The sequence below is a fragment of the Xyrauchen texanus genome, chromosome 18, assembly GCF_025860055.1.
Source record: "Xyrauchen texanus isolate HMW12.3.18 chromosome 18, RBS_HiC_50CHRs, whole genome shotgun sequence".
Taxonomy (NCBI): Eukaryota; Metazoa; Chordata; class Actinopteri; order Cypriniformes; family Catostomidae; genus Xyrauchen; species Xyrauchen texanus.
The window spans coordinates 8,110,944-8,124,531 of record NC_068293.1 but is presented as its reverse complement, the minus strand read 5'-3'; the positions used below and the strand labels follow the sequence as shown (position 1 = coordinate 8,124,531).

General features: G+C 40.1%; 1 protein-coding gene across 1 annotated transcript in view; it reads right to left on the bottom strand.

Moving 5' to 3' along the window:
- Window positions 1-13,588, bottom strand: part of dip2a (disco-interacting protein 2 homolog A) — a 152,038-nt gene that overhangs the window by 12,691 nt on the left and 125,759 nt on the right. The window contains exons 9-29 of the mRNA XM_052149031.1: window positions 12,563-12,760; window positions 12,372-12,463; window positions 11,943-12,053; window positions 11,467-11,590; window positions 11,265-11,374; window positions 9,491-9,593; window positions 8,760-8,824; window positions 8,486-8,579; window positions 6,492-6,611; window positions 6,261-6,375; window positions 6,012-6,151; window positions 5,373-5,509; window positions 4,640-4,720; window positions 4,072-4,199; window positions 2,666-2,780; window positions 2,264-2,471; window positions 1,735-1,835; window positions 1,444-1,524; window positions 1,229-1,352; window positions 923-1,044; window positions 395-506 (exon numbers count right to left, since the gene is read on the bottom strand). Of these exons, the coding sequence (XP_052004991.1) occupies window positions 395-506; window positions 923-1,044; window positions 1,229-1,352; window positions 1,444-1,524; window positions 1,735-1,835; window positions 2,264-2,471; window positions 2,666-2,780; window positions 4,072-4,199; window positions 4,640-4,720; window positions 5,373-5,509; window positions 6,012-6,151; window positions 6,261-6,375; window positions 6,492-6,611; window positions 8,486-8,579; window positions 8,760-8,824; window positions 9,491-9,593; window positions 11,265-11,374; window positions 11,467-11,590; window positions 11,943-12,053; window positions 12,372-12,463; window positions 12,563-12,760 (2,481 nt within the window). The remainder of the gene's footprint in view (window positions 1-394; window positions 507-922; window positions 1,045-1,228; window positions 1,353-1,443; window positions 1,525-1,734; window positions 1,836-2,263; window positions 2,472-2,665; window positions 2,781-4,071; window positions 4,200-4,639; window positions 4,721-5,372; window positions 5,510-6,011; window positions 6,152-6,260; window positions 6,376-6,491; window positions 6,612-8,485; window positions 8,580-8,759; window positions 8,825-9,490; window positions 9,594-11,264; window positions 11,375-11,466; window positions 11,591-11,942; window positions 12,054-12,371; window positions 12,464-12,562; window positions 12,761-13,588) is intronic.

Here is a 13,588-nt window from a genome sequence, read left to right as displayed (position 1 = left end):
AATGGTTTTTGACAAAATATTGTGAAACTGAATGGATATTATTCTTGCGTTGGCTGAAGAATGATATTGCAAAGCATTGTTATATGATGTTTTCTTTAAAGAAATATAATTACAGATGGAAAAAAAGTGGAAACTGTGAATCATAATCGAGGCAAACACTTATCACAGTCACCTGAAAAGAGAAAAGCCACATTTGATCACTATTATACAGTAAGTAACCCGCAACAACATTATTTCTATGTTGTTGTATAATTACATTTAAAAGCTGCTTAACACTACCCAAACACACGACTTCCATAGACTCTCGTAAGAAAAAAGACAACCCTTGTCTGATGAAAAAGCAGAACAGCAACAGTTGCTAAGGTAGCAGTGGTCAGTGACCTTTTTTTTTTACCTGTGTCTAGGACCAATGGCCACGATTTAATATCCACAGCAGCCCCTGCCTCTTTGGATTTCAGTAGTTTCATTATTGCTTGTGTTGTCAGAATACACACAGACTTGCTGACCTGTCAGAAAAATACAACAGCCTTGAATCAACTGACAGGTGATACAAAGCAGTGTTCAACCCATATGGGCTTTTTCAACAGGGTGGCCTATGGCTGATACAATGCCAATATATATTTGATATAATGCAATTTAATGATAGCAAATTAGATTAAATGGATATTTATTTTACACAATATTTATTCACAAAAAACATAGTAAAACAGAAAATCTAAACTCTCAACTAAGCATTCAAATGAATAGGTTTAGTAATAGGTTGTGGTATAGACACAAGGGGGATCTGACATTTCTGTTAAATGGCTAAAGAAGCATAATTATCAGCCTATAGTCTAAAAATGCCAAATACTGTTTGATTAATTGGCCTGGCCAATATATGGGTCAACCACTAATACATAGGTTTACCAGAGGTTCCGTTTACCTCAACGATCATTTTAACGGTTGGCAGGGTGGTGGTTAAGTTCTGTGGGTGTGGAGGCCTGACAGTGACTGGAACACAGCCGGCGTACAGACAGCCATAGAAAGTGGCGATCAGGTCAATACCTACAGAAGGAGAAGACATGGTAAGTGTATAGTAAGTAACTATATTTCTATATAATTCCCTATAAGATTAAAGGAATAGTTAATTAAGTGAACTATGTCTTTAAAAATCTTTTAGATTATTTATTAGATATAAGTAAGATAAATTAAGATGCATAAAGAGTCTTTATCTCTCTTTTTCCCTCACCCGGAGGATAAACAATTGCTACATGGTCTCCAGTGTTGAGTCGGCCCCTCTCCATCAGCGCTACGGCCACACGCTCCGCCCGTTTGTGCAGCTGTACACAGGAAGCTGTGCTGGCCACAGTGCCCTGAAATAGATCAAACACACATATAAGAGGATGGAGAATACACACACATACTGAATGTGAATGTACCTTATTGCTGTACTGAGTGCTGTACCTTGGCATTGAGCACCAGAAACAGTGGATGATCTGGAGTGGCCTGAGCCCTCCACTGCAAAACATCCTGCAAATATAGGAACTACAAGAGGAAACATGACACAGTGAACTTGTGAATGGCTGTTTGGTACAAATGTACCTCTTTTCAAAGAAAATACATACCTTTTGAGATATATAGTTTTTGTGATTTGTAATTTTTTGGATGATAAGATAATGAAAATCAGGAATAGACTTTCCCCTGACTGTGTCTTTTATGGTGTGGGGATGTGAAACAGGGTTGAACTTTACACACCTGATCATTATCCTCCAGCTGTGATACGTCTCTACCACAGGCCTGTGCAATCCTCTTTCCTGCCACCAGGTTTCCAACTATCATGGAAGCAGGCCCCACCTCTGACAAAAAGAGTGGACAGACACAAGTTTATACGTAGTGTAAAAATATGTCTGTGGAGGTGAGGGCATGGTCGAGTGCCTGTCTGGGGAGAGAGAAAGCGGTAAGGACATCCACCTGAGGTGAACTGTGACTAATTACCATCTCTGTGTTCACAGTGAGAGTCGGGGGAGATAAAAAGATGGCCAGTTCACAGAGAGAGGAGAGAGAGAGACAGACAGACCAGAGTCTTCGTGTCTATCCCCTGAGAGAGAGAACCTTGTGTTGTGTGAAACTGAAAAGCGGACTGTATATTTGAGTGAAGCTGTACAGCGATTGCTGGTTACCTGTGAATAAAACGGACCCGTTTCCTCTTTTATCTGCCCAACCCAAACATTTGTTACAATGTCAATTAAAGCTTTCATGCAGAGACAAAAACTCCACCACTTACCTGTACCTGGCTGCTTCTGTCTTGGTTTGGGCAGGTTCGTGACACAGGTGTGAGGACACAAGAGAACGTTGCAGGGGTGCAGGGCTCCCTCCAGGAAGCGTTGTTTGGACTCTGAGATGTGGATGCCGCCCAGAGGGGCTTTGGGTAGAGTGTTAGCAGGTACCAGAGCCAGACAGTATACTCCAACCTGATGGATGCTGTCTATAGCCTGGAATCGAGACAGAAAAAGGTCAAGAAAACGTATGGGTGAGAGGTATTTTTGTGAGTGTCACATTTAGTGTGAATGTGTTTACTGTATATGTGTGTTGGAGATCTGCACAGGCATAATTTCCAGTCTGAACCCAAGACTTTGAACCCAAGACTGTGACAATGACTATAGTGACTGATGGTGTGTATGTTAACCTGCAGTACGCGACTCATCCACTGAAAGCTGTCCTCCTCTGACGCGTCAGGTCTCTGTTCTGCCACCACAACAATGCGTTCATCATGCAGCACAGATACTGAGAACACTGCAATCCTGACACAGAGATCAGAGATATAGTAAATGTTTGCCATATACCTGTGTATCAGTGTTGGGGAGTAAATAATTAAATTGAAAACAGAAATGTAACAGATCGTGCAAATGAACTTGAAGGCAACAACCGCCTCGTTGAGGGGGCCCTGGCCTATAGTACTGTGTTCAACACCGACTGCAACAACCCTGTTGTGTTAGACCCATTCAGAGGCCAGACATGCAGTCTCCACAGCATTGGCAGAGGATACGACATCGAGCCCCGGCTTGAGAGAGCAGATCAGACCTCAAAAGGAACTACCTATGGGGGGGGGGGGGGGCATCTAGAAGCTCTACCACATCGGGGACCAATGGCTGATAGGCTATTGGCGCAACTATTTAATTGTCTTCCTGTGTTTTGCACAATACTTGATGAAGCAAGCTGATGGGGAAACACATGTTTGCGTTTTACGGCCATCTGTGACATAAGGTGACCAAGCCTGGTAGAGCTTCTTTCAACCACCTGATTGAGGGTGCAGTCTCCATTTTCCCGTCCTATTTCATCCTGACGCTAAAGTAAGCCTGCTCTGCTGTTAAAATTGGACAGGGACATGGTTTGCACGTAGGAGAAATGATACGCTCTAGAGGACAATTTGTCTCGCCAGCTTCAACATTGGACGCTTGAACATACTCCTCTTTTGCAATTATGTGCCACACAATTTGCGCACCTTCTAGGAGCCAAACACCGACGTCCATCACACATGGCTTCCTAGCCTGCGCTGGATGTGTCCACTGTGACAACTATGCCTCTGCCTGTCTTGACGAGTGTCACACCTTCAGATAAATCTCGGTTCTCCTCAGTAGCAAGTGTGGATTAATAGGGATGCGCCACTATGAGAATGGACAGAATGCATTCGCAGGACTAGTACCGACATGGGTGGATTGCCAAGCGTCACTAGCCTATCAAATTGGTGTTTCAAGGTACGGCCTCCCAAGAGGAGTTCGTTAGTGTCAGCTTACCTGACACAGTGTGGAGTTCCCTTGTTAAAATTGAACTACTGATCTAATATGATATTATTTAATTGTGTTACCATAACTTCTTTTAATACATAAAAGATTTTTAAGAATATGCAGAGTTTGTAGCTTATGGTGTAGATACAGTAACTACATTTCAATGGAGTAGCTTGACTGTAGTTTAACTACTTTAAGTTGTCAATAGCTTTCAAAGAAGCTTCCCCAACACTGTTGTGTAAATACAGAAAAGGTATGAGCACAAGTACATTTCTTCTTTATCTCTAATGCTAACCAGGTTAATTACCTTCCTCTGTACACAAACTTCATGGGCTCCACTGCCAGTACGGTGGCCACTAGGTCATCTGCGTTATGTCTCCGTCCACTCACCATCATCAGTCCATCCACCTTCCCCACCACAAACACCAGATTATCCTGCCCATAACACAACACATACACAACACATGGAAATTAACGCTGCTTAAGTTGATTTAAAAAGACATAAAAGAATAAAGGCTCGGGTATACTTCATTTTTCTGCATGCCATTCCATTTCCCACGCGGTCGAACAGTCGGCTTTTCAAAGTATACTTTTTTTCTTTTGACCGTGAGCACAATTGGATGCATTTGACGCATGCACTGCTTTGTGATACTCTTACAGTCAATGGCAGGCATATGCCACAGATGCACAGAGAATAAGATGGCTCCATCTCACACACTAGGGCGGTCTGCATATCGAGAAAAACCGTGCTGTGGTAATAACTAAATTGTGTCACATATACTGTGCACGAACCCTACCGGAGTGCAGAAAACCGAAGTATACTTTGTCCTTAAGGTTGATGGTTCAAAATAATGGTTTAAGACTCCTGAACACACCGGCCCAATGAATCCCAGCAGAGATGTGCGTGTGAAGGGTCTGTCGCTTATAGGAGTCCCTGATGCTGTCACTGGAACAGTCTGAAAGCAGGAGAAAACATCATGATCAACAGCAAACAAAATGAATTTTTCAAGCCTTTACTGTGGTTTTAAGACAACATTTCAGCTTCCTCATTTAACTTTAATATACTATAAAGTGTTCTGAACAAAACAGCTTTTCACCTTTTATCTTGTTGTTTTCATATTTACAGTACACTGTCACCAACTCTTTAACAAGGCCTGAATTGAATCTGCACCCACAGAAAGATTACCACATAACGTTAATGCATGTCGTTCAAAAAAATTATGCCTCTCTTGTGTTTCCTCACTATTGCATTTTGAAATATATTTAAATAGACATTGCTTAGAAAAGGTGAAATGTAAATATTTTGGCCAATTCGATCATGCATTTAGCTACTGACAAGTGTGTAGCACATGAAGCTCTGTTTAACACATGTGACCTGATTTTACATCAATTCTGCAGGATTGTGCTCGCTTTCCCCCATAGTCAGTGCAAAAAAATGTGAAGTACTCTGCAGATTTAGTATGAGCCTGTTGTACCTGTCTCAATGTGTTTTACAGTAAAAAATTATTAACAATATGTGTTTTTATATATACCTTGGAAACCTGGGGTACATATTTGAAACAGAAACAAAAACTTCTGACACTTTTTTTTATTTCTCTTTAGACTCACCTCAAATATGTTCTTGGTAATTCCTGGCAGACCATAGTAGGAGATGCCTGTACTGCTGGAGCTCACACAGATTTCACCAACTTCGTCCATTCGACACACATATGGTGTTCCTTCTAACCGAACTACACACACCAGGGCTGCACACACAGAGAGATACACATAGACAGTACATAATAAATTCAGGAGAAAAAATGATCAGGAACCAGTCTAAGGTGATTTGCTGGTTTAAGCTGGCCACCAGCTTGATCTCATTATATTAAAGAGAGAACTTTGTCTGTCAGCATTGCCAGTTTCTTTTCATGTTGAGCACCCATCACATGTGGCAATCCGCAGGGTTCCATCTTAGGTCCTCAACTATTTTCTCTATATATGCTTCCTCACATCACACATCCTGTACACATACACCTGAACTAAGTATACTAGTATACTAAGTGTTGATGTTTTGTTTCCTTATAGGTCATATTCCAGCTTCAGGCAATGAAATGCCTTAATGTTCAGAGATATCACTTAGGAATATCCAACATCTGATTGTAACCCAGCATTAGGATGCACATTTAGGTGCTAAATCAAGCTTGAATTGTTCTAATGGTAAGAAAATCCTTTAATTTACAAAAGTTTTTTTATATAAAGCAGTCTTACATCCTGGCATGACATGCCCAACATCCTGGACAGTGAGGACAGAGAGCTTCTCCTCTGTGTCCACTCGGATAACTCCATAACTCAGACCGCTCATGGACAGCACTGCTTTACCCGGAGGAGGAACACCCATCTCTGGAGGCCTGGGCACACACAAGCACATATTCAGATAAGACAAGGCACTCTAGACAAGTTTTGTACGAAGACAGCGGATTTGGCAATGATTCGTTTTCAGTAATATCATCAGTTTACCTGCGGATGGTGACAGTCATGGCCTCAGAGGAACTAGCACAGGGACAAATCACCTCTGGTCGAAGCCCACGGGCCTGAAATACGTTTAGGAAGGCATCACAGGAGGAAATAGACCCTGTGTTTCAATAAACAGGTTTCAGGATGCATTCCATTCTATTCTGTGTCTTGCAATTGATCATAAACTTCATAACCATAAAAAAATAATAAGAATGTGTGTATGTGTATACTCACATGGGTTGGCTCCATCAGCAACGATGAGCATGCGGAGAGAGCTGAGACTGATGTCTCTCTGATCCCGCTGGGCTAAAAGTGACCAGTGCATGTCCCTGGACTTCACCACTGCTACACGTGCTGCTCAAACAAACCATAACTCAATTACACAGAGTTTAATCACAGTCCTAAAGGCTTGAGAAAGACATTAAGGCACGACTTTCAATAAAGTTGTTTACTGTCGGCTTTAAGACATTACTGTACCATTTTCTCTAAAGCTGATTTAAAACCATGTGCACTGTATATACTGAAGGCAGAAGGAAATTAAGAATTAAAACAGAATTTCACCAATAAAACGAACAAAAGAGACTTGTTCAGATAGCACATGACTTGAAAACGCCATGCTTCTGAAGAACACCCCCCCCCGAGTTGCTGTCAATTTTGGAAATCCAAATTCCATTCCTTCAATCTATCAATGCTAACCAATCACCATGCTAACCAATTAACATGCTAAGCTTAAGTTGCCTACAAATAGCACTGTGATCAAACAGCCTTAAAATATAGAATACCCAAGCGATTGCATGCTAGTGAAACAAAAGATTCATAGGTGGCGCTGTTACTAAACTTTTTATGTATACTCAAATCATGGTCCTTATGAAGCATACCAAGTTTTGTTTCGATAGAAAAAAGCATTTCCGAGATACAGTCTCACATCCTATTTCACATCAACGTCGTTAAATTTGCGTACGCGTAAATTTTCAACAGTTGCAAAAATCTAAATGGGGTGAAGTCACATCTGTGCAGCTCTGTCTAGGGATTATTTTGAGCCATTGTTTGGACAAATAAGACAAAGTTTGAAGGATGTGAAAAGATTCAACTGTAGACATCATTATCCAAGGTGCCGGACACTGTAATGGGCAGTTTTAATGTAAGTGGTCCATTCAAATCTGGACTGGATTTGTTTAGAATTTTGTTTCTAGACCAAATTGTTCAAAAGATATGCACAAAAGAAAAGTGATTTTTTTTAAATCACTTTTAAAGTGGTGGTATGGAGTATCCTAGGTTTTTTTTAAAGGCTAATCATGACCACCCTATCAGTGTGCCAAATTTCAGCATTTTCTTTTTTTGTGATTAACTTTTTTCTTTTCCAACCATACACATTGCTGAAATAGGATGAGATTGTATAACCACTTTGCATGAGGAAATAAATGAACCATATACTGTATGCAACAACAACAGCAACAAATAAAGAAAATAAAAAAAAGAAGGGGGTAACTATATACAACTATAGACCTGTACTGCTAGAGCCATAAAAATGAATCCAAACATACAACCCCGATTCCAAAAAAGATGGGACAGTATGAAAAATGCTAATAAAAACAAAGGATTTATTTGTAAATTATATTCACCATTTGCTAAATTGAAAACACTACAACTACACATTATATGATGTTTTACATTGTGAATTTCTTTCTTTTTTATGTACACTCATTTCAAATCAGATGATTGCAACACACTCCAAAAAAGTTGAGATGGGCAATTTAAGACTTATAACAATTTGACGAGTTAAAATAACAAGGCGAGGCCTCCAAAACAGCCTAGTACTATGTCAATATGTTGTTAGAATTGTCCTTGCCACATGGTTCCAAAGAAGAGGAGAGTAACGCAGACAAGAAATTAGACTATCCTATGCTTCTACAGTGGAAGGCTATGCTTTGTGTATTATTGCGAATGAACGTTCTATTGAAGCCATATGTCTGGAACTATTTAGCCAGTCCTGTATGGAAAAAATGCCAGCTTTTCCTACATATGGTTCAAAGGGCTGCCATAGAATCCAATGGTGGAATTATAATAATAAGAAACGCTACAAAAGCAATAGCGGCCTGTGCCCCCTTTAGCAATTACATCTAACATTAGTTCACTTAGTGCATTCACATGTTAGCGACCGTACCTTTGTGTTCAGAAACCGCTACAGTGACACACATGGCAGATCTGGCTTTAGGCGGTTTACTCACCTTTATAAGTGTAAACCTTCTGGATCCACGAGAGGGGGTTGACCTTCATAAGCGAGTATGGGATGCTGATCACATGCATCCCGTTCATCACACTCTAAATTATAATGAGAGTGGTTGCCAAGGACACAGGTGAGAAAACAAGAGATAGCTGGATGAGTGTGAGGGATCTGATGTTGACACATACTGTAGTGTGAAGGCTTTAACTCTGTATCTATGTGAGTGTGTGTGTAGGAATGTGTGAATAGCACACACGTGTCTGTTTATAAGGACTCACCGTAAGGACCCCATGCCAAAGACCAGCATCTCGTTTAATGTCCAAAACATTTGTCATGATCTCACCTGATGAGAAGAGTGATGATGATACAATGTGAGAAAACTGATCAATATTAAGAGCCCATTAAATCAAAATTAGAGTTGTGTGGCTTGTAGTCCATGTCTGTTAGCTTTGAAGCCATTCATGTTAGTGTTCTCCTAAACATCAACAAAATTCACATTTAATAGATATACACAGTACACTAAAAGTTTACAATATTTTTTATCTTCAAACAAAACGTACAAGAAATATTGGCGAGTCATGTCACACTACAGATATTTTAGTCCAATCAAATGCTCTCTAGAGTGATTATGTCCCTCTCCCAATAACAGCAATCAGACACAGCAGCACTGGCTCAGCCTATGGTGCACATTTTTGGTTGTACTACCTGTTTGAAGGAAGTGTTTGAAACCTTTTAGATAATTTTTTGCAGCTCTGCTTGGTGTTGCTAGTTGTGCAAAAATGACACACTGCAGATTTAACTGGAAGTAATACCTCTTAGGTTTAGATCAAATCCGGTTTAAAAGATGTGTAGTTTTAAAAAGCCGTTTTACTGCAGCGCCTGTTCTGAATACAGTGCTCTGCCAGGTTTCAGAGCAGTTTTTTAGAGAATGGAAATGGGACACCCCAGACCTGCAGAGCTCTGTCTTAGAAGAGCTTTTGTGTAATGTGTGTAAGCCGCACACACTCACCCTCTGTGTATCCACAGGCCTGTGTGAGCGCATGACAGTGTGACATCATAGCTGAGTGAGACACAGTGATGCCCATGGTAGTGCCCTCTTTACACGTCTTATACTGTGCAGATAGATGATAGATAGATAAGTCAACAGACAGACAGACAGAAAGACAAACAGAGACATTGACAGATAGATAGATAGATAGATAGATAGATAGATAGATAGATAGATAGATAGATAGATAGATAGATAGATAGATAGATAGATAGATAGATAAATAGATAGATAGATGATAGATAGATAAGTCAACAGACAGACAGACAGAAAGACAAACAGAGACACTGACAGATAGATAGATAGATAGATAGATAGATAGATAGATAGATAGATAGATAGATAGATAGACATATAGATAGACAGATAGATAGATAGATAGATAGATAGATAGATAGATAGATAGATAGATAGATAGATAGATAGATAGACAGAAAGACAGATAGCTAGATAGATAGATAGATAGATAGATAGATAGATAGATAGATAGATAGATAGATAAGTCAACAGACAGACAGACAGAAAGACAAACAGAGACATTGACAGATAGATAGATAGATAGATAGATAGATAGATAAACAGATAGACAGATAGATAGATAGATAGATAGATAGATAGATAGATAGATAGATAGATAGATAGATAGATAGATAGATAGATAGACACAGAGAGACAGATATACAGATAAATATACAGACAGACAGACAGACAGATAGACAGATAGATAGATAGATAGATAGATAGATAGATAGATAGATAGATAGATAGATAGATAGATAGATAGATAGATAGATAGATAGACACAGAGAGACAGATATACAGATAATTATACAGGCAGGCAGGCAGATAGATAGATAGATAGATAGATAGATAGATAGACAGACAGACAGATATACACACAGAAAGACAGACAGACATAGATAGATATACAGACAGACAGACATACAGATAGATATACAGACAGACAGATAGATATACAGACAGAAAGACAGACAGACAGATAGATAGATAGACAGACAGACAGATATACAGAGAGACAGGCAGAAAGACAGACAGACAGAAAGATATACAGATAGATTTACAGACAGATATACACACAGAAAGACAGACAGACATATAGACAGACAGATAGATAGATATACAGACAGACAGACATACAGATATACAGACAAACAGACATACAGATATACAGACAGAAAGACAGACCGGTAGATAGACAGAAAGACAGAACGGTAGATAGACAGACAGATAGATATACAGACAGACAGATAGATAGACAGACAGATATACAGACAGACAGATAGATAGATATACAGACAAACAGAAAGGTATACAGACAGACAAATAGATATACAGACAGACAGACAGGCATACAGATAGACAGATAGATAGATAGATAGATAGATAGATAGATAGATAGATAGATAGATAGATAGATAGATAGATAGATAGATAGATATACAACAGACAGGCAGACAGACATACAGATAGATATACAGAGAGACAGACAGGCAGACAGACATACAGACAGATATACAGATAGATAGATAGATAGATAGATAGATAGATAGATAGATAGATAGATAGATAGATAGATAGATAGCCAGAAAGACAGACAGACAGACAGATAGACAGATAGATAGATAGACAGATAGATAGATGGATGTTTTGCATTAATCTAATTCATAATTGGATGGAAACAAAGGTAAAAAAAAATAGTAAGTCTGATTTGTACCTCTATGTATGCAATCTCATTGCTGGCGTCTCTCATTGGAGGATGCCAGTCTTTAGGGGGCTTAACAACATGCTTTCCATCAGTAACAAACCACAGCAATCGTGGCCAGCCTGTAAAGCATAAACACACACATTATCGCTGAGGCTTGTACAGCACTGCTATTAAATAAAGGTTTTGGAATAAGTTTGCACGAGTCACTCACCCTTAAAGGTGACGACCTCTCCGGTCTGTGCTTTGGGCAAACCCTTCTGACAGGCATCAGTTGTCAGGGCGAGAGTGACCCCACAGCTGCCCAACAGAAAGCCCACCTGCTGACTACCAGCATCCTGATGAGAGACACAGAGAGAGATCCATAGATTTAACACTGATCTGTAGTTCACACACATGCACACTCTCTCTATCTTTCATGAGATGAGTCTGCAATATCAAACTCTCAACAACACCTGCATTAAAGGACAGATGTGTCTTAATGTGCCTTTTTAAAGGATGAGCTGTCTCCGTCACGAACATCAGCTGTATTAATCAAACCAAACACGCTGTATATCAGATGCTGTTTTCAGAGGCTAGTCAGAGTGCTGTGAGGACACCAGTGTGTCATTTCCTGCCTTCTCCAGAAGAGGGTTCTATTGTGCTTTAAATCTGCTAGTGTCTGTGGATTGGTAGAATGTTGATTCATACCTTTCGAGTGAGTGGCACCTCTATGGGCACAGGCACCAGTTCTGCCATGAGGCATCCATAAAACGCCACCATAAACATCACAGGATCATTGTTGGGGAATACAAGTGCAACCTGTGAAGGCGGGCAGACATAACGGTTGGCTGCAATACACCCTGTGGCTGTAAGACGTTTAAGATTGTTTACTGACACCGTTTCTACTAAGGTCACACAGTCACTGTTTGAGATCAACAACCATTTAACTAACAGCTGTGACTCTCAAATTGTCCTGTCCATAAAACAGGAACATTTTTGCAGCATATTGGAAGTAGACACAAAATAACTCTGGAAAGTTGACGTGTCCTGAGATGTGCATTGCTTTACTCCATCTAATATTTTTACACAAAAAAGTTGCTCAGGTTGGTTGGTGAACGTAGCCTCTCTCACACTCACTCTGTCTCCAGGCCGCAGTAGTGGTTCATTCCTAGTGCTCAGTTTATTCAGCAGCGTGTAGGCCAGTTTCTGACTCCGAGTCCACAACTTCCCTATGGCAACAAATACGTACAGACAATGAGAGCATTTTCAAATGCAGACAGTCCAATAAAATGACATGTTTTGAAAATGAATGAAAAATCTTAATGTACCGTATGTGAGCGTGTAGATGGGTTTGCCAGCGTTGTCCAGTGACGTGAGGCAGGGGCTCTTGGGATGTGTCGTGCCCCAGCGCTGCAAGGAGGCCAATAATGATGGGGGACAGTTCATGACCACCCCCAGCGGCTCCCCATTCAGGGCTCTCATCTCACCCCCCTCAGGCTTGGGCTGGTTTGGATCTGGATGCTGGACTGCAGAGGACAGGATGTGATGCCAATGAGGAAGAACCCTATACAACTCACTCTATCAAAATGAGACGGGAGTCGCAATGGGCTGTTTTTTTATTTGTTTTTTGTTTTTGATCAAACCAATTATAAATGTTGATTTTATGCTTTTAAATATTAAAATTAAGTATGCTTCATGGGTCAGTATTGATGATTAAATCTACCAATTCTGTTAAATTGTGAGCTAGTCACATATGTTTGCTAGGTTATTTGCATCAAATATTTGAAAAATACCTTTCTGCTTTGTTTGAGGCTTAGCAGCAAGTAAACCAGATATCGGTTACACCTCAAATGTAACGTGGTTACATGCATTTTTGACCACCTCAGTATTGGTTTTGGACCCTGTTTACACCTTTATTTCATTGATTCAACCAAAACACATCTTAATACCTGTTGTAAACACGGTCTTTTTGTCTAAGGGTGTGTTCACACTTGTAGCTGGGTTCTCTTGGTCGGGACCAAAAATGAAAATGATACATTTAGTCCTGGTTCGATTTAACAACGAACCTAACGATACAAAACCAAAGGCATCAGGGAAAAGTCACGACCTGATTGGACAGCTTTTATGTCGTATATTTTTGATGGAACTTTCTGAACATCCAAGACAATGTTGCCGAAATGCGCTCGTTATATTTATATATGTATATATGGTTGTATTTTTACCAGCTGAGAACAAAAGAAGAGCCAATAAAATGTGTAAAGGAGTCAAAACAGCACCAGGAATTCCTCCGTTGTACACACAAACGAAGATATGCTGCAAGGACGGCGGACGGGCGGTTCAGACACCTGTACCGA